The following is an 18,485-nucleotide window of genomic DNA, read 5'->3' as shown; positions in this document are numbered from 1 at the left end:
TGCTGCATGTGCATTGCCTGTAAGACCGTCTCTGGGTCATGAAGTCGTAAAGTGTGTTTTTGTTTATGTATATAAGCCAGCATAAGGCAGCTTCGGCTCTCGCTGTGACCTTATTCCTTAGGCTTTTATTTTGTTAACATACACCCGCTTCACTGGTGACCTTGACACTCTTGGATGATTCTAGATTTATTTTTTATTTTTGTGGTTGACAACAAATATGTAACACACTAAGGAACATGTTTAGGTACTACTAGTTTACAGGGGAGGGTTAAATGATAGCTTCAGTCATCTCAAGATCCCCAAGCCTTCTGGTGAGGCGTCTGTGCTCAACTACAGTCTGGGTTTTGTAACAGAACTATGACATGACTCAAGCTCCCAGACAAATAAGGGACATGTTTATACGTGTTTTAGACCCGCATTTCATAGGAAGTTGTCACTGAAACAGCAAAGGACCTAGCACTCTACGAAACCAAGGGACAGCAATGTACCATGCACTGGCTGGGCGTTATATAAGCTGAATTGCTGTGTATATGGACGCGAGAAGAAGAATACTGAAATAGAAAAGTTCTAACAACATTTTGCACTTTGCCTCTTACACATCATTCTTTGTGCACATCATTCTTCGTACACACTCATTCTACGAAAAACGTATTCACATTAAAGGAACAAATCAAAAATCATATTTTTCTTCTCATTTATTGCATTGATAAATACATTTCGGTATTGATACAGTTGATTAATAAGTCACGATGACGTCGGCCGATGGGGTCCCCCCCAGCACCAGGGAGGAGCCCGGGGGGCGAGAAGGGGAAGGCAGGAGGGGGAGGGAACGCCATGGGGAAGCCTTGGAAGGGAGGGAAAGGGGGGAAGACGGGCTGCTGGACCCGAGGCTGCTGCATGTACCGTCCCCTGTAGCCCCCTCTGTATCCCCCTCTGTAGCCTTGGCTCGACTGCAAACAAGAGGAAGAAGAAGAGGAAGAAGATAAGGATAAGGATGACGATATTTTGTGAAAAAATAAAAGTAAAAAAAAACATAAACGTCCACTTTCTCACCTCGTCGCTCTCGTCTGAGCGCCTCACTCATCTTTCATCTCTGTCAGAGAGCTGGAGTAACAATCATGTTCATGTCAACATCGTGCCTAACCTCCCATCTGGAATTAATGAAGTTCATCTTGATCTTCATCTTAACAACAGTTTACATGACACAAAATCGAGTTATTGGGTTATTCCGACTAAAATTGGATTATTAAAATGCATGCACCTTAGTCTGACTAAAATCTAATCAAATCGGGTGTCTCATACTCGGATTAAGATCCCCAGATTATTTGATTGATAGTCGCATTAAGCGTTCATGCTTACAGTCAATCAAATTGGAATTGGAATTTGCATTCTGCGCGAGCAGAGAAGGAGAGTAGTTGTGATGTTGTCGCCGTCGGAAAATGAGAAACGGCGATTATTTTAAAAGGGTGCGCAGAAGATTGAGGAAGCCGGTGTCATGCCAATGTAGCTACCCCAAATAAGAAGTGTATCATCAACATGCATTCAGTGAACACTGCGCTTCGATTTCACCCAAGGCTAAATTAAAAGTAGATGGTTTTCTAAATGTTGGTCATCAACGAGGTTGTAAAGTAGTAACTTCAGGCACATCTGTCAAAGTAAAAGTTTTTTTCTTCCGAACTGCTGCGACCGAACTGAGGGGGGAATTCACTGACCTTATGAATCTTAAAGACTGCGTCGGGTTCTCCGACTCTCTGGTACTTCCACAACATGTTAAGACTCGTAGTGGGGGTTATCTCGGCCATGGTTGAGAAGGAATTGGGGGAAAGGAACTTTGGCTTTGACTCTCTGAAGTCCAGATTGAACCGCGACATGGAGGAGATAGGGATTGTTGCCGTATGCAGACTCTGCAGCCGGAGGAGTTTCACCGCCCCCGGAGAATTAGCGGGGCTCCCGTTGGAGGAGCCACCGGAGGCGATGATCCGCCGCCGGAGGAGCTGCTCCGCCGCCAGAGTGTTAGCAGGCTCCCACAGGTTAGGGTCAGCAGGGCCGCGGAGCAGGTCCTCCGGTGGCGGAGCCCCTCCGGCGGGTGTCCGATAAGGCGACAATCCCTTTCTCCTCCATGTCGCGGTTCAATCTGGACTTCAGACAGTCGGAGAAATGACATGGACCTGAAGTGAACTGACAGCTATCTACGGAAAACATCTTTCTCGAATGCTGCCTGAGCTTGTTGTTGCTGGTGACGTTAAGTGGTCAGCCGGTGGCTCTATTACCACTGGTTGAAACAGGTACAGCGCAGCCTATCATAACGGGGCACGACATACTTCGGCCAATCATCGATTTTCTCACCATCATGTATAATCTGACAATTGCAGTTGTCCAAATGAGGAGCATAGTCGAACTATGGCTTTAATCGGATTAAGATGTGCAAACATACTGACTGTTGAGGCGGAGCCTTCTCAACGGACAGGACAACCATGGCAGAGTGTGGGAATCTTACAACATGTTGTTTGAAATCCCCTGAAACATCCTATTTGTTTTAAACAGTCACATATTAATAGAGCAATTCTCAGTCACTGGAAAGCAGGAAGTCAGTGCAATGATGCACAGGACCATGATCAGCCTTTTCATGACGGAAGAACGCAACGACTGGAACACAAAAGATGCGAATAAAAAAAGAAAGGCAACAGGAACACATCTCTCAATGCTAAGTGAGTGAAGACAGTGAGAACCTCACCTCAAGTCAGTGAGAACGTGTTGTTGAAGCAGTGAAGCTGCGTCTCCAGCAGTGTAAGGAAACCCAGTGGGGATGTAGTAGACCTAGATGAATAGGGCTCTATTTAACCTCACTCTCTGTCTCCGCTCATCCAATCAGCTGCAGAAGCCTGTTGTTTCATAGGTGTCCTGATGGGGTGAAATGTGAAGAAACAGAGAGAGTCCCTGGACAATCCCCCCCAACCATAGAAGGAAGCCTGTCAGCCTCAGTCATAGAGAGCCCAGGAATTAACCACTGGTCTTCTGGTCAACTGGACTGCTGTGGGAACAGGACAGGATTCATGTTTCAAGGCTTTAGGCTGTAGCCAGGGTTGTTATTTGTTTTTATTAAAGTCCTACTATATGGTCAGTATTCAACGCTTTTCTTGTACGTTTCGATGACGAAAACATTGTGGAAAATGTTCTGATTTATTGGTGACTTTAAAGAAGGAAATCAAAATACCAATATTACATTTCTTATTTTTGTCTCAAGATTTATTAGCCATGCTCCTTAGATGACCAAAATCTTTGAAAGTGTTAAGAATTATTGGTGTGATTTTAAAGGGAAATCAAAATACCAAATAGGACAGAAACATTTCTTATTTCTGTCGCAAGATATGCTTTAAATGAATAAAACCAGGCGGCTTTAAAAAATGTGACTTATGTGACAGATAAATTAAAAACCTTGGAGATTTTAAGAATTATTGAAGACTTTAATCAATGAATCACAATATCAAATACGACAACTTCATCTCTTAGTTTTGATGCATGATTTATTATAGAATCCATACAGAGGACAACATACAGATTTTAAGCATCTATGTTGGTGGATAAAATGTTATCCTATATTATCTAATCTTGGCTTAGGGATGGGGGTCATGGCGGGGGTCATGGCTGGGGTCATGGCGGGGCCGGCGGTCGTGGCGGGGCCGGCGGTCGTGGCGGGGCCGGCGGTCGTGGCGGGGCCGGCGGTCGGAAAGATAGCCTTCAGGTAGGTCAGGAGCAGGGGGCATAGGTCGGGCCGGTTCTGTGGCGGTGGTGGTGGGTACCTGTGATACGATGGGTAGCGGTGGTGCTGGGGATACGAAAGACAAAAAAAATGTCATCTCTAGAAAGGTGGAACCTCATTGAATTTGAGTTTGCAGCGTATATGTCTGTGAATGATGCATCACGTCTGATGGACGCTACATACCCTTCTGAAATGGAAGGAACGAGCCATTCTCTCATGGACTTCATCCCCCTGCGAAAATATTGGTTTTATGACTTCACCAAAACAGGGGCGAGGATGATGGACCTTCAGCTAGAGGTACTGAGATCAGTCACCAATGCACGTAACCTTAGCCGAAGAAATTCTGGAGCAAGTTGCCCTCACCCCAACAGCCCTTTTGGTGACATGTATCTGCTCTCTGTAAGTGGCTTTGGATAAAAGTGTCTGCTGAACGACTGCTGTAAATACTAGCAGTACCATGTAGTAGAAAATGTGTTTCCACTTACTGGAAGAGCCAGAGCCAGACTCAGGAGACATCCAAGCAGTACCAGTATCTTCATCATGATTTCACCTTGAGGGGGACAAGAAACTGAGAAGATTAACAAATCGGCCAAGATTGGAGGCAAAAGCATCAAATTTTAAAACTGTATGATTCAGAATATTACTTGATTACTGTTCAGTTGTGTATTGCTCCAGCAGTTGATCGAGTCCACAGCTGGATGAGTTTGATGAAGCTTGGGCTGGAGCCTCCGTCTTAAATAGTGAACGCCACTCTGACGTCGTTGGTGTTGAGAAATTAATTCAGATCAATATTGTGACATTGCATCCTTCTGTTGGGTAAACAGGTGTGTTGTATTGGGCAATATGCTGGGATGTATGCAGGGTTATTTCCAAATGATGTCTTGAATATTGAATAGACGCAATATGACACAATATACAATCTACTATAATCCAGGAGTAAATGAATCAAGGGTTTTACTGCTAAAGGCTTCACTTCGTGCAGTTCCTCCCAGGGAGGGTGGCCGTGGGTGTGCAAGACTAGGGTGGGGTCGCTGGGATAATAGGAGTCTGATCAGAAACAGGCCGCATAGACTGATATGTTTTTAAACCCAGATTATGTTAACAGCCATGAGTCCATGAGACTATCAATGTTCGTATTATAGACGATAGTGAAAATAAACAATAAATGGTCCACTTGCATTAAAGTGGATCTCTTTGCTGATCAATCGATCGATAAAGCATGACCTAAACACTGCCAGGGTTCTGGGTTCAATTCCCACTGGGGCCAAACCATGATAAGAATGTAAGTGTGGTGAGCAAGCAAACAGAATCATAAAATATAATTAATTTCCAAAGCCTTCCGGTGAGGTGTCGGTGTTCAAATACGGTCTGGGTTTGGTAACAGAACAATGACATGCATCCAACTCCCAGACACAAGGCAATAAGTGACAAGTTTTTATGTGTTTTAAACCTGCATTTATATGTGTTTTAGACCCGCATTTCGTAGGACATTGTCACTATAATAGAAGAGTTCTAACAAGGTTTTGCACTTTGCCTCTTGCACATATTTTTTTGGGCACTTAATTCTTCACACACACTTATTATCTGAAGAAATATATTTGCATTAAAGGAACAAATCAAACAACTTTTCTTTCTTCTCATTTATTGCATTTGATTTCACAATTACTATTCGGTTTGATTTTTAACAATTAGCAGTTGATTAATAAGTCACGATGACGTCGGCCGATGGACAGTTGGCTGATCTTATTTTCCGAAGGGGATGGGGACCCCGAGGCCAGGGGGGACCCCAGCACCAGGGGGGAACCCAGCACCAGGGGGGACCCCAGCGCCAGGGAGGAACCCGGGGGGCTGGAAGGGCAAGGCAGGAGGGGGAGGGAACGCCATGGGGAAGCCTCGGAAGGGAGGGAAAGGGGGGAAGACGGGCTGCTGGACCCGAGGCTGCTGCATGTACGGTCGCCTGTAGCCCCCTCTGTATCCCCCTCTGTAGCCTTGGCTCGACTGCAAACAAGAGGAAGAAGATAAGGATAAGGATGACGATATTTTGTGAAAAATGTACGTGAAAAAAAAACATGACATCCGCGTTCTCACCTCGTCGCTCTCGTCTGAGCGCTTGACTCGTCTGTTCCGCTCATCAGAGAGCTGGAGAAACAAGCATGTTCATGTCAACATCGTCCCTAACGTCCCATCTGGGATTAATGAAGTTCATCTTGTTCTGCATCTTAACAACAGTGTTGAGGCTGAGCCATCTTAATGGACAGGACAACCATGGCAGAGTGTGGCACTTTTGCAACATGATGTTTAAAATCCCCTGAAACATCCTATTTGTTTTAAACAATCACATATCAATGTATTAATTCAAACTCACTGGAAAACAGGAAGATAGTGCAATGATGCACAAGACCAAGATCACCCTTTTCATGACGGAAGAACGCAACGACTGGAACAGCAAACATGCAAATAAAGACAAAAAAGTCAACAGGAACACATCTTTCAAAGCTAAGTGAGTGAAGGCAGTGAGAACCTCACCTCAAGTCAGTGAAAACTTTGTTTGTGGAGAAGTGACGCTGCGTCTCCAGCAGTGTAAGGAGACCCAGTGGGGATGTAGTAGACCTAGATAGACAGGGCTCTATTTAAATACATTCTCTGTCTCCGCTCATCCAATCAGCTGCAGAAGCTGTTGTTTCATAGGTGTCCTGATGGGGTGAAATGTGAGGAAACAGAGTCCCTTGATAATCCCCCCCGCCCATAGAAGGAAGCCTGTCAGCCTCAGTCATAGAGAGCCAAGGACTTAACCACTGGTCTTCTGGTCACACTGGACTGCTGTTGAAATGGGACATGATTCATCCTTTAAGGCTTTACGGTGGTAGAATGTACCAGGGGTGTTCCTTGTTTTTATTAAAGTCCTACTGCTATAGCTTTCTGCTAAATAACTTTGCCTTTATTTTCTATTTTAATACTAAAATGCCTTTCTATTTTTGCATCTGTTTTTCTTTTACTTACCTATTATTTTATTTTATTGTATGACACTGTTTATATGTGAAGCACTTTGAGTCTGCCTTGTGTATGAAAAGTGCTATATAAATAAAGTTGCCTTGCCTTGCCTTGCCTACTATATGGTCAGTATTCATCGTTTATCTTGTACGTTTTGATGACAAACAAATTGTGAAAGAAATTCAGATTTATTGGTGATTTTAAAAAAGGATTTCTTATTTTTGTAAAAAGATTTATTAGCCCTTAGATGAACAAACACTTTGTAAGTATTAAGAATTATTGGTGCAAATCAAAGTACCAAATATGGCAACTTCAGCGGTAGGTCTCAGCGGTAGTGGCTGCGGTCGCTGGTGCAGCGCTGGGCAAGGTAGCCAGCAGGAGGAAGGGCAGGAGCATACGACCAAATACCACCGACACATTTATTATTTTCATGCATGATTTATTATAGAAGTCATACAGAGGATAACAGACTGATTTTAGGGGGCTTGGGTCGGAGCTGGAGCCGGGGAGTTAGCCAGCAGGAATTGCAGGAGCAAGGCCAATAGGTCAGCCTGGTTCTGTGGTGGTGGTGGTGGGGGGAACCGGGGATACGGTGGGTAGTATGACGGATACCGCCACATCTAGAGAGACAAAAGATCTTTAAGCTCAACAAAGAGGGAACCTCATTGAGTTTGAGTTAGATTTGTGCAGTGTGTATGCAGCGTATGTGTCTGTGACTGATGCATCACATCTGATGGACGCCACACACCTCTCTGGAATCGGAGTCAGAGGAAGAACGAGCAATTCTCTCATGCACTTCGTCCACCTGTGAAAATATTGGTTTTAGAATTTCACCAAAGCAGTGGCTAGCATCTTGGCCCTTCAGCCAGAAGGTACTGAGTTTGGTCCACAAAGCACATAACCTTACCCGAAGACAATCTAGAGCGAGGTGCCCTCAACCCAACAGCCCCTTTGATGACATGTATCTGCTCTCTGTAAGTGGCTTTGGATAAAAGTGTCTGCTGAACGACGGAAAAATACTATGCAGTAGAAAACATTTTTCCACTTACTGGAAGAGCCAGAGCCAGACTCAGGAGACATCCAAGCAGTACCAGTATCTTCATCATGATTTCACCTTGAGGGGGAAAAGGACACTGAGAAGATTAATCAATCGGTCAAGATTGGAAGCAAAAGCATTGAAGTTTAAAACTTAATGAGTAAGAATATTACTTGATTATTGCTCCAGCAGTTGCTCGAGTCCACAGCTGGATGAGTTTGATGAAGCTTGGGCTGGAGTCTCCGTCTTAAATAGTGAACGCCACTCTGACGTCGGTCATGTTGAGAAATTAATTCAGAACAATATTGTGACATTGCATCCTTCTGTTGGGTAAACAGGTGTGTTGTGTTGTGCAAGATGCTGGAATGTATGCAGGGTTATTTCAAAATGATGTCTCGAATATTGAATAGAGGTAGGATGACACAATCTACTGTAATCCAGGAATTAATTAATAAAGTGTTTTACTACTAATGTCTTAAAATCATACAGTTCCTCCCAGGGAGGGTGGACGTGGGTGTGCTAGACTAGGGTGGGGTTGCAACGTGTTTTTAAAGCCGGGATAATAGGAGTCTGATCAGAAGCAGACTGCATGGACGGATATTTTTTGAAACCCAGATTATGTTAACAGCCCATGTTAACATAATCCATAATGTATGACAGGGTTATGGTTAGCTATGTATGACAGTTGACAATGTTGGTGTATTACAATTCATTATTTGGGTAGGCTACTCCAACTTCGTTGCTGGTCGATATGTAAACATTTACTTTTATATAAATTATTGATTGCATTCTTCGTAAAATAGTTAGTTGGAAGGAATCTGTTTCTTAAGCAATAACATTGAACTGAAATTTTTAGGCCTACATACGTTTACTATGTTACTATGGTATTATATAGTCGATAGTTTAAATGTGGTCGATAGTGTTTGAATATGGTCGATAGGGTTTAAATGTGGTCGATAGGGTTGAAATGTGGTCGAGAGGGGTTTACATGTTTAAATGTGGTTGATAGGGTTTACATGTTTAAATGTGGTCGATAGTGTTTGAGTGTGGTCGCTAGTGTTTACATGTGGTCGCTAGTGTTTACATGTGGTCGATAGTGTTTAAATGTGGTCGATAGTGTGTAGGTGTGGGCGAGAGTGTTTAAATGTGGTCGATGGTGTTTGGATGTGGTCGATAGTGTTTACATGTTTAAATGTGGTCGATAGTGTTTAATTGTGGTCGATAGTGTTTAATTGTGGTCGATAGGGTTTACATGTTTAAATGTGGTCGATAGTGTTTATATATGGTCGATAGGGTTTACATGTGGTCGATAGGGTTTACATGTGGTCCATAGTGTTTAAATGTGGTCCATAGTGTTTAAATGTGGGCGATAGTGTTTAAATGTGGGCGATAGTGTTTAAATGTGGTCGATAGGGTTTACGTGTGGTCCATAGTGTTTAAATGTGGGTGATAGTGTTTAAATGTGGGCGATAGTGTTTACATGTGGTCGATAGGGTTTACATGTGGTCCATAGTGTTTGAATATGGTCGATAGTGTTTAAGTGTGGTCGCTAGTGTTTACATGTGATCGATAGTGTTTAATTATGTTCTTTTCCCTCACTCTCCACCTCATCCCTAACTCTCCACCTCAAGCTGGTGTGTAGTGAGCGTTCTGGCACCGATTGGCTGCCGTGCATCACCCAAGTGGGTGCTACATATTGGTGGTGGTTAGTGAGGTCCCCCCTTCACTTTAGGCGTCTTTGAGTGTTATTAATTATTATTATTCTTCATGTTTAACCTCTGTTTTCCTTTTATTCCTAGTCTGTTTTACATAGTTTTGAATGATGACTATATGCTCTGTAAGGTGACCTTGGGTGTCTTGAAAGGCGCCTCTAAATTAAATGTATTATTATTATTATTATTATATGGAGCAATCTTACATATTTATGAAGTTTCCAGATCAATAAAGTTCTATCTCTTTTTATTTGAACTGCCTGTATGTCCTCTTGATTATAGTATTACAGTGTGTACCTTGGTTATCAGCTATCATAGAATGGTGTCCAAATGGCTGCATGTGTAAGAAATAGGATTTGAAGTGTTACAATAAAAAAAAGCTTTTATTAAAAGACCCCCCACCCCAAATTTGAACAAAACACATTTTTTGGCTGTTTGGCTGGGGCAGAAGAGTGGAAGGGGAAACAAAGACAGGTAGCCTAAGAAGTAAGGAAAGGAATGAGAGGAAGAACAGTGAAATGAATGAACAGTGTGATAAACGCAAATGATTACCAAAAAGGTTATAATTACTGATTTATCAAATACGCAGAGAAGAGCATCATCGAATAAAGATTAAGGACCTGGATTATATCTTACAGTATTGAAAACTGTTGAAATTACAATTCAGAGTGGAGAAGGCTGAAGGCATTGGCCCTAAAAGTGTCAGTTTCACCCACTCTGGATTATCGCTTCAAGAGACTGTGAAATGCTTTTTAAAAAAATGTCATTTCCCCTATTGGTGAAATGAACCTTGTCTTTTAGGTATAAACCACAGCAGTTAAACCTTATTCCAGGACGCTCTACGCTGTTGCCTCCTAGCTCTACACTAACAAATGCGTTCATCACACTGTTCACCCATTTCCTAGCGTGATTTAGCTTCCCCGGATGGTCAGCCCTCCACCAGCGTCTCTCGTTGATGGTAGAGTAGACAATCTGCATTGCTGGGAACTGCCGGTGGAGGTACTGCAGGTCCTGCTTCATTGCGGCAACAACCTCAACTCCCTCCAGGCGTCCGAGGTCGTTGCCGCCACAGTGGATGAGCAGGACATCCGGGGCTGTTCTTCCTCTCAGGGACTGCAGGAAGAAAGGGATGAGGGTCTTCCATCTTAGCCCGCCCCAGCCAAACCAACTGACCCTGGCCTCTAGGCCAAGGTGGGGGCCACAGGTTTCCTTGGCTCTCTCCTCTCCACGGCGGACGTAGCTGTCCCCGATAATCCACACTTCTGGCCCTAAAGATTACAAAACACAGATTACTATACATGTAAATACAGAGTGAGGGGACTGTTAACTTATAGAACAATGTAGCTTAATATATCATATTCATACAGTCATTAACTTATGTCATATGCAGTATTTGTATGAATTCAGTAAACATGTAATTCTAATCATTTGTCATATTAGGGGACACACAGACAATACAAAATGATGTTCTGTGAATATATTCTCCTTAGTCAAGCTAAATACTTACTTTTAATAGGGGATTGCCCTGGTACTCCAGCCCTTGTCTTTTCCATTTGATTTTCAATAGCTACAATATAAATATAAGAAAAAAGGATTAAGGTATCTAGCAAACATCCACTGTAGACATCCCATGGTAGCATACTTTAATATTTCTGGATAGCGGTAATGTTTTACATTATTTAACATTATAGATGTCTATTAAGAAATATATTTTATGTAAAACTCATAAGAAACTTTAAAATGTTAAGCCTAAATTTACGATTTCGATGAGCCGATGCTGCGCACATGGAACGAGACGAGATCGGAGTGGGGGATGGGCAACCCTACCTCTATACATTGATGATCATGCGAACATTCTCCCTTTTCCACCGAACTCACTTGAAGATAATCATCGATTAATACGAAAATGCCCGGTGGTGGTGGTTGTGCTGCTGTCAATTGCGTGCATCGACCGGGTTCCAATATATCACGTTACAGGTATGTGAACGATTATTTCTAAACGAATAATTTATAATAATAAAATTTGTAAAAAAGTGAATTGGCTTAAAGAGCTAAGTCATTTGTTAGCCTTAGCGATCATGTTAGCAATGCAATTTTAAACTTTAGATTGAAGTGATGTACAAATGACCATTGTAAACTATTGGGGGATTACCAGAATCATGGACATATTAAAGAATGCTGAGGAAAACTTGTGTAGTTGGCTTTATTGCAAGTGCATGGAATATTTTCATCCAGCCATCCAGCACCATGCCGTTACTTCCTCATTACAAGCTAATATACATATGCAATTGAATTGTCCTTATACTTAACTTTATTCATGTAGCACCTTTCATGACATAGAATGCAGCTCAAAGTGCTTCGCACAACAAGAGACGGGTGTCTTTTTAGAGGAGGCAGGATCAAAAAAAAAGTAGATGATTATTGACTTGAAATTGCACTAATAATATGTGTACTACTATGTCAATGACCTCAAGCTAAGCTACTACTAACTAACTACTAACTACATGATAGTATTCCTTCCTATTGTTTGACTCTGCACTTCTATTCCGCCAAAGCTTATAGTTTTGTGCGTAAAGTTTTTGACCTTGTACTGCCTCACCCCGATACCATCCGAACGTGGTACAGCCACATTTCTGCAGATCCCGGTTTTACAAAGCCTGCCTTTTTTGCTCTTGCATGTCATGTGCAGAACAGAAAAGCTGAAGGAAAGGAGACCTTGTGTGCTCTCATGTTGGATGAAGTGGCCATTCGAAAGCACGTGGAATATGCAGCTGGAAGATTCCATGGATATGTGGACCTTGGCTGTGGCACTGTTGATGACAGTCTACCACCAGCCAAAGATGCCTTGGTCCTCATGGTTGTAGCCATCAACGACTCCTGGAAAATCCCTGTTGCCTATTTCCTCATTGATGGAATGAATGGTGAAGAGCGTGCCAACATCATCAGGGAATGCCTTCATCGACTCCATGCCACCGGAGTTCGTACAGTCTCCTTGACGTGCGATGGACCATCATGCCACTTTTCCATGATGAGAGCCCTGGGAGTAAATTTGGATGTCAATAACATGAGATCCTCTTTTGCACATCCTGCTGACCCATCACAATTGGTCCATGTGCTGCTGGATGTTTGCCATATGTTGAAGCTGATCAGAAACACATTGGCTGACGGGGGTTTACTCCAAACTCCAAATGGAGAAATCCGTTGGAAATACATTGAGGAGTTGAATAAACTTCAAGAGATGGAGGGACTACGACTTGGAAACAAGTTAAAAATGGCTCATGTACGGTGGGAGAAACAGAAGATGAAGGTGAAGCTTGCAGCTCAGGTGTTCAGCAGCAGTGTAGCAGATGCTCTTGAGTACTGTAACACACAGTTGCATCTTCCACAGTTCAGAGGGTGCGAGGAGACAGTGAAGTTCCTGAGAATCATTGATGCCGCCTTCGATGTCCTTAACAGCAGGAACCCTTTGGGGAAGGGGTCCAAAGCCCCAATGAGGACATCCAACAAAGACCGGGTACAGGAAATCCTGCTAAAGGCTCAAAGGTCACTCTTGGAACTGAAAGACAGCAAAGGCAAGCTGGTGCATTTAGGCCCCAGGAAAACGTGTGTAGTTGGCTTTATTGCCAGTTGCGCAAGTGCATGGAATATTTTCCTTGAAGTGGTCATCCAGCCAAATGCACCTTGCCGTTACCTCCTCACCTACAATTTGAGCCAAGATCACCTTGAGCTGTTCTTCTCCTGTCTTAGAGCACGTGGTGGATGCAACAACAATCCCACATCAAGACAGTTTACAGCTGCCTACAAGCGTCTTCTTTTGAAGTCCCAAGTAAAGACAGGTACAGGCAACTGCATCCTCCGTGATAATACCACCATCATGGATGTCACACCTGCTGCAGCAAACACCTTGCGCAGGTTTGATCTGAAGCCTGTGGAGCATGTGGAGCTTTCTGACCATGAATACCAGCTCTGCCCAAATGTTGATACTTTGTCTGACTACAAGGATGCTGCAATCAACTACATTGCTGGGTTTGTGGTCAAAAAGCTAAAGGAAAAGCATACCTGCATGCCTTGCGCTGACGCTCTTTCTTCATCCACCGTACATCCCTTCATTCTGTTGAAGAATCGTGGAGGTTTGTCCAAACCATCTGACGGGATAGTTGCTGTGTGCAGGGAGTCGGAGCGTTGCTTTCAGAGAATTTTGAGAACAACTTCCGGCAAACTCTCCCAGGGACATGGTATAACAGCAGCCATTGTCATTCAAGTACTGGAATACAGTGCTGGTAAGACATTGTTCCCAGACCTGCACAACCACATGTTCGAAACCACTGTTGAGGACAATCACATACATCTTCTGGTGAAAATGGCATCCTCTTTATATTGTAAAATAAGGATGAAAGAGAGTCTGCATAAGGACTCTGTTAGACATAAATTCACAAAGCTCATCCATTTTCATCACCAGTAAACCACATTACTGGGAAGGATTGATAGATAGATAGCAAACATACGTAATACCAAAAATTCCCCCACCCCTAATTTTAACAATTGGAATTAAACCATGTCAAAATATAAACTATTTTATACTATAAATTGAAACCTTGCAAAAAAAAAAAATGTAAATAAGATTTAGAAAACAAGATAATTGTTGTCAACAGTGGAACATGTAGAGCATATCTCAAACCACCCTCCAGCCAATAAGATCTGTATTTGTACAGTGTTCAGTGCAATACTTGGAGCTTGCATGACGGAGCACAAGTTGGCACAAAGCACTCAAAACTGCACAAAGACATTGTTCAATTGTAGACTTGCATAACGGAGCACAAGGCATAGTTGAATAGTACATTTCTTTTTGAGCAGCACCTCCGATCAGTGACCTCTGTAACCTCTATAAAACAAAATAAATAAAAAAAGAGTTTGTGATGTGAGTCTATGGTCTCGTATGTATATGCATGTTTCATGTATTTATATTGTTGTCCCTGTGTGTTTGTCTGTAACTGTTTGTCTGTAACTGTGGTTCTTTGTGCTGCTGCCTGCCTTGGCCAGGTCACCTTTGAAAAATAAATTCTTAATCTCAATACTTTTTTCTCCTGGTTAAATAAAGGTTAAATAAAAAAATATATATGTGAGTCTATGGTCTTGTATATACATGTTTCATGTATTTATATGTTTTTTTACATGTTGTGACTGTCTGAGTTTGTGATGTGAGTCTATGGTCTTGTATATACATGTTTCATGTATTTATATGTTTTTTACATGTTGTGACTGTCTGAGTTTGTGATGTGAGTCTTTGGTCTCGTATTTATATGCATGTTTCATGTATTTATGTTTTTTACATGTTGTGACTGTCTGAGTTTGTGATGTGAGTCTTTGTTCTATTGTGTCTCGTATTCATATACATGTTTTGACTGTCTGAGTTTGTGATGTGAGTCTATGGTCTTGTATATACATGTTTCATGTATTCATATGTTTTTTACATGTTGTGACTGTCTGAGTTTGTGATGTGAGTCTATGGTCTTGTATATACATGTTTCATGTATTTATATGTTTTTTACATGTTGTGACTGTCTGAGTTTGTGATGTGAGTCTATGGTCTTGTATATACATGTTTCATGTATTTATATGTTTTTTACATGTTGTGACTGTCTGAGTTTGTGATGTGAGTCTTTGTTCTATTGTGTCTCGTATTCATATACATGTTTTGACTGTCTGAGTTTGTGATGTGAGTCTATGGTCTTGTATATACATGTTTCATGTATTCATATGTTTTTTACATGTTGTGACTGTCTGAGTTTGTGATGTGAGTCTATGGTCTTGTATATACATGTTTCATGTATTTATATGTTTTTTACATGTTGTGACTGTCTGAGTTTGTGATGTGAGTCTTTGTTCTATTGTGTCTCGTATTCATATACATGTTTTGACTGTCTGAGTTTGTGATGTGAGTCTATGGTCTTGTATATACATGTTTCATGTATTCATATGTTTTTTACATGTTGTGACTGTCTGAGTTTGTGATGTGAGTCTTTGGTCTCGTATTTATATGCATGTTTCATGTATTTATGTTTTTTACATGTTGTGACTGTCTGAGTTTGTGATGTGAGTCTTTGTTCTATTGTGTCTCGTATTCATATACATGTTGTGACTGTCTGAGTTTGTGATGTGAGTCTTTGTTCTATGTTCCCACTCTTGGCCTGCACCTTGACGTGGTGAGTGGGCTTTAAACTAAGCCAGGCCTTTTATATTTTTTCGTTTGTTATTCACAGTCTATCTTATTAATGATACAAAGCCTTAATTAAATCCCTTCTCTTCTGTTTGCAGAAACTGGAAACTTCAGAGTATATTTTATCTTAAGTTAGATAATCTTTTTTTGTTTCCTCATCAGATCCCAGTCCATCATGCTCCTCTACTTGTCTGCCGTGCCACCATCATGCCTCATGCATCACCTCTCAGCGCCTACCCAGCTGCATCTTATTCCATTTCGAAAAAGCGAGCATCTCACCAAGCAAAGTTTTGCTAATGCCTGCTCAAGTTATTTAAATACTTCATTCTATGGATATCTGAAAATATTTACAGATGGTTCTAAAGATCCCAAAGGACAATGTGGTATTGGCATATATATTCCAGAATTTGAAAAAGGATATGGATATAGAGTGGGTGACTTTATCAGTATACTCAATCGAGATGGCCACAATAATAACCGCTCTTAGATGGGTTGTAGATACTAAGTTTTATAACAAATAATTCAATACGTGAAGATTTGGTGATAGAGGTAAAGCATCTTCTTTTAAATATTATAAGCCTTGGTTTAGTTATTCAGTTCTGTTGGATTCCAGCCCACCATGGAATATATGGCAATGAAATTGCTGATAAATTAGATAAAAGATACTAACCTAATTAGAAGAATTTAACCTTAAGTATATATATATTTTTTTTTTATTTATTCATTTCTTTTGTTAGTTTGTTTTATTTTGTTTCGTTAGTTTGGTTTTTTCTTTGAATTTATTTGTATGATTTAAAGTATGATTTGCCAACGTCCTTGTCCTTGTCAACGTCCTTGTCACAAACTCCTGTGTAGTAGTCCAGTAGGTCGCGGTATATGGGGAAAAACTATGATCCGCCACTAAACTAGAAGAAGAAGAAGATCTCTGCATCCGGTACGTCACGGACTAGGTCACGTGTCCTGGCCACGTAACGCGGAAGCAAATCGCTCCTGTATGTTGCCATGCGCCACTGAGCAGTTTGCATAGGAATGAATGGGCGGCCATTTTCCAGTCCGTGGTCCATCCTTTATTATGTCCATGGTGTGGACGGAAGGCCGAAACGTACAAGACATTTGCGGTTTCGCCATGAAATCGGCTTCGTGTGGACGGGGCCTAAGTATGTATCTACGTATGTTTGCATATACACTGTTAAAATAGTTATTTTACAGGACATGTTCTGTATTACTTTACAAATGTTGGCGGTAATTGAAATGGGTAACCGTAATTTAAGATTACATTAATATTATGTTTTTAATTTGTAGATGTTCAAATGTAATTTTACCTAAAATGTATGGTAATAGATGAGCAACGTTAGCTACAGTCCACCGGGTAGGCTGGTAGGCTGATCTATCAAGCACACATCTAGGTGGACACGCCCACCTGTGATGTCATAAGGGGCAGATTTCCAAAACGGCTTGTAACGGCTAATCACACCACACCTGGTGGCATGTCATGGGACCTTTAAAGTTGCCAGTCATTGAGCACAAGTGGTAAAAGGGATTTTAGTTTAGGGTTTAGGGTTACGCCGGCCCCCTTTTTGCAGACATTAGATTTCCACAGAGTGAACCCACGGCAGCCCCTGGTTGATAGGACGAATGGCCAAGTCCCTACCTCTTTCCAATTTATTTCCAATGTGTTTCAATGGTGAATTTTGAAGATGCTTTATCAAATTATTTCCTCGAGACCCTCTTTAATGTAAAAGGGACCCCAGGTCTCTAGCTCACTCCCAAGCGTCCTTGACCCCTAGGTCACATTTACGGCTAGAAATATTATCAAAATGCAGGAGATACATGGGAAGAACTATGTCTGTTTTAATGGTGACCATTTTTTATTTGGTGTAACCTAAGCCTTCATGGGCCTATGAAAAACAACATTGCCACGACTGACAATAAGCCTTCCTGATCTCCTACCCAACACATTACCCAACGAGACAATAGATTAGAGGGCATTAAGTCGTCTTAACTTCATAAGTGACACAACAAAGCAGATTAGGCTAGCAGGATATGATCAACACCATCATATCATCAACATGACTTGACAGAATATGCACTTTTCTCCCTTTCATTTTTTTGCTAGCAACTTACATTGCATTTAACATTTATGCGTGCAAGATATTTAGAATAAAATGACAATTACGATGCATAAACATATTCTATTAAGAACTAACAACTGTCAAATGGGAGTTTTCTCAAGAGCACTGAAGGGTCTGATGTACTGCAGTGTTGCTAAATACTTTGAAACAAGGATGAATCACATGGGTGGCGAGATTGGTGTGTGTTGCAATGCCTAATGACTATAGGTGTATGGATATGGATGTATATATATAAGTGTCCACACCACCAGTACAACACTCAGAAACTGCTGTTGTGCAGGTAGGTGTGAATTGCAGATGTGCTTTTGTGCTTCTACTACTATTCCAAATGTTGTCATTAACCAGACTCTTTTATCCGAAACGTCTTGCAGAATTGTGTTTGATGTCATTTAGGAGCAGGTGGGGTTAGGACAGCTGGCACAGGGACGCCAATACGTAGACTACAGACGTTAAAGTTCGAACCTAGAATCTGAGAGTCCAACACCCTAACCAATAGACTATCCTGCTTCTAATATTGAGCTTCTATGTTAATCTGCTGAAGAGAACCATCAGAAACACAGCCTTTTCTTGGAGCAGATCAAACGGTTGATCTTTGAAAATAAAAACCCTGATAAATAAATGACCCTTTTTCTATACA

The 18,485-nt window shown here is 41.6% G+C and overlaps 1 protein-coding gene and 3 long non-coding RNA genes across 4 annotated transcripts; all 4 read right to left on the bottom strand.

Annotated features, from left to right (window-relative positions):
* Positions 1-694: 694 nt before the first annotated feature.
* On the bottom strand, positions 695-2,935 carry LOC132453675 (uncharacterized). The gene is made up of 3 exons (XR_009524768.1): positions 2,735-2,935; positions 1,054-1,104; positions 695-950 (listed from the first exon to the last, which is right to left on the bottom strand). It is a non-coding gene; the product is annotated as an uncharacterized LOC132453675 (long non-coding RNA).
* A 749-nt stretch (positions 2,936-3,684) lies between these two features.
* LOC132453674 (uncharacterized) lies at positions 3,685-4,617 on the bottom strand. Its single transcript, XR_009524767.1, has 4 exons — positions 4,405-4,617; positions 4,246-4,310; positions 3,944-3,991; positions 3,685-3,826 (listed from the first exon to the last, which is right to left on the bottom strand). It is a non-coding gene; the product is annotated as an uncharacterized LOC132453674 (long non-coding RNA).
* Positions 4,618-5,415: 798 nt separating this feature from the next.
* LOC132453672 (uncharacterized) lies at positions 5,416-6,490 on the bottom strand. Its single transcript, XM_060046637.1, has 4 exons — positions 6,287-6,490; positions 6,126-6,197; positions 5,849-5,899; positions 5,416-5,758 (listed from the first exon to the last, which is right to left on the bottom strand). Exons 2-4 carry the CDS (start codon positions 6,177-6,179, stop codon positions 5,504-5,506), a joined length of 360 nt encoding a protein of 119 aa, XP_059902620.1. The 5' UTR covers positions 6,180-6,197; positions 6,287-6,490; the 3' UTR covers positions 5,416-5,503.
* A 679-nt stretch (positions 6,491-7,169) lies between these two features.
* On the bottom strand, positions 7,170-8,019 carry LOC132453671 (uncharacterized). The gene is made up of 4 exons (XR_009524766.1): positions 7,961-8,019; positions 7,801-7,865; positions 7,500-7,556; positions 7,170-7,371 (listed from the first exon to the last, which is right to left on the bottom strand). It is a non-coding gene; the product is annotated as an uncharacterized LOC132453671 (long non-coding RNA).
* Between the last annotated feature and the right edge of the window lie 10,466 nt (positions 8,020-18,485).

The sequence above is a fragment of the Gadus macrocephalus genome, chromosome 3 (genome assembly GCF_031168955.1).
Source record: "Gadus macrocephalus chromosome 3, ASM3116895v1".
NCBI lineage: Eukaryota > Metazoa > Chordata > Actinopteri > Gadiformes > Gadidae > Gadus > Gadus macrocephalus.
Note: the sequence above shows the minus strand (reverse complement) of the source record. Positions and strands in the feature narration are given on the sequence as shown.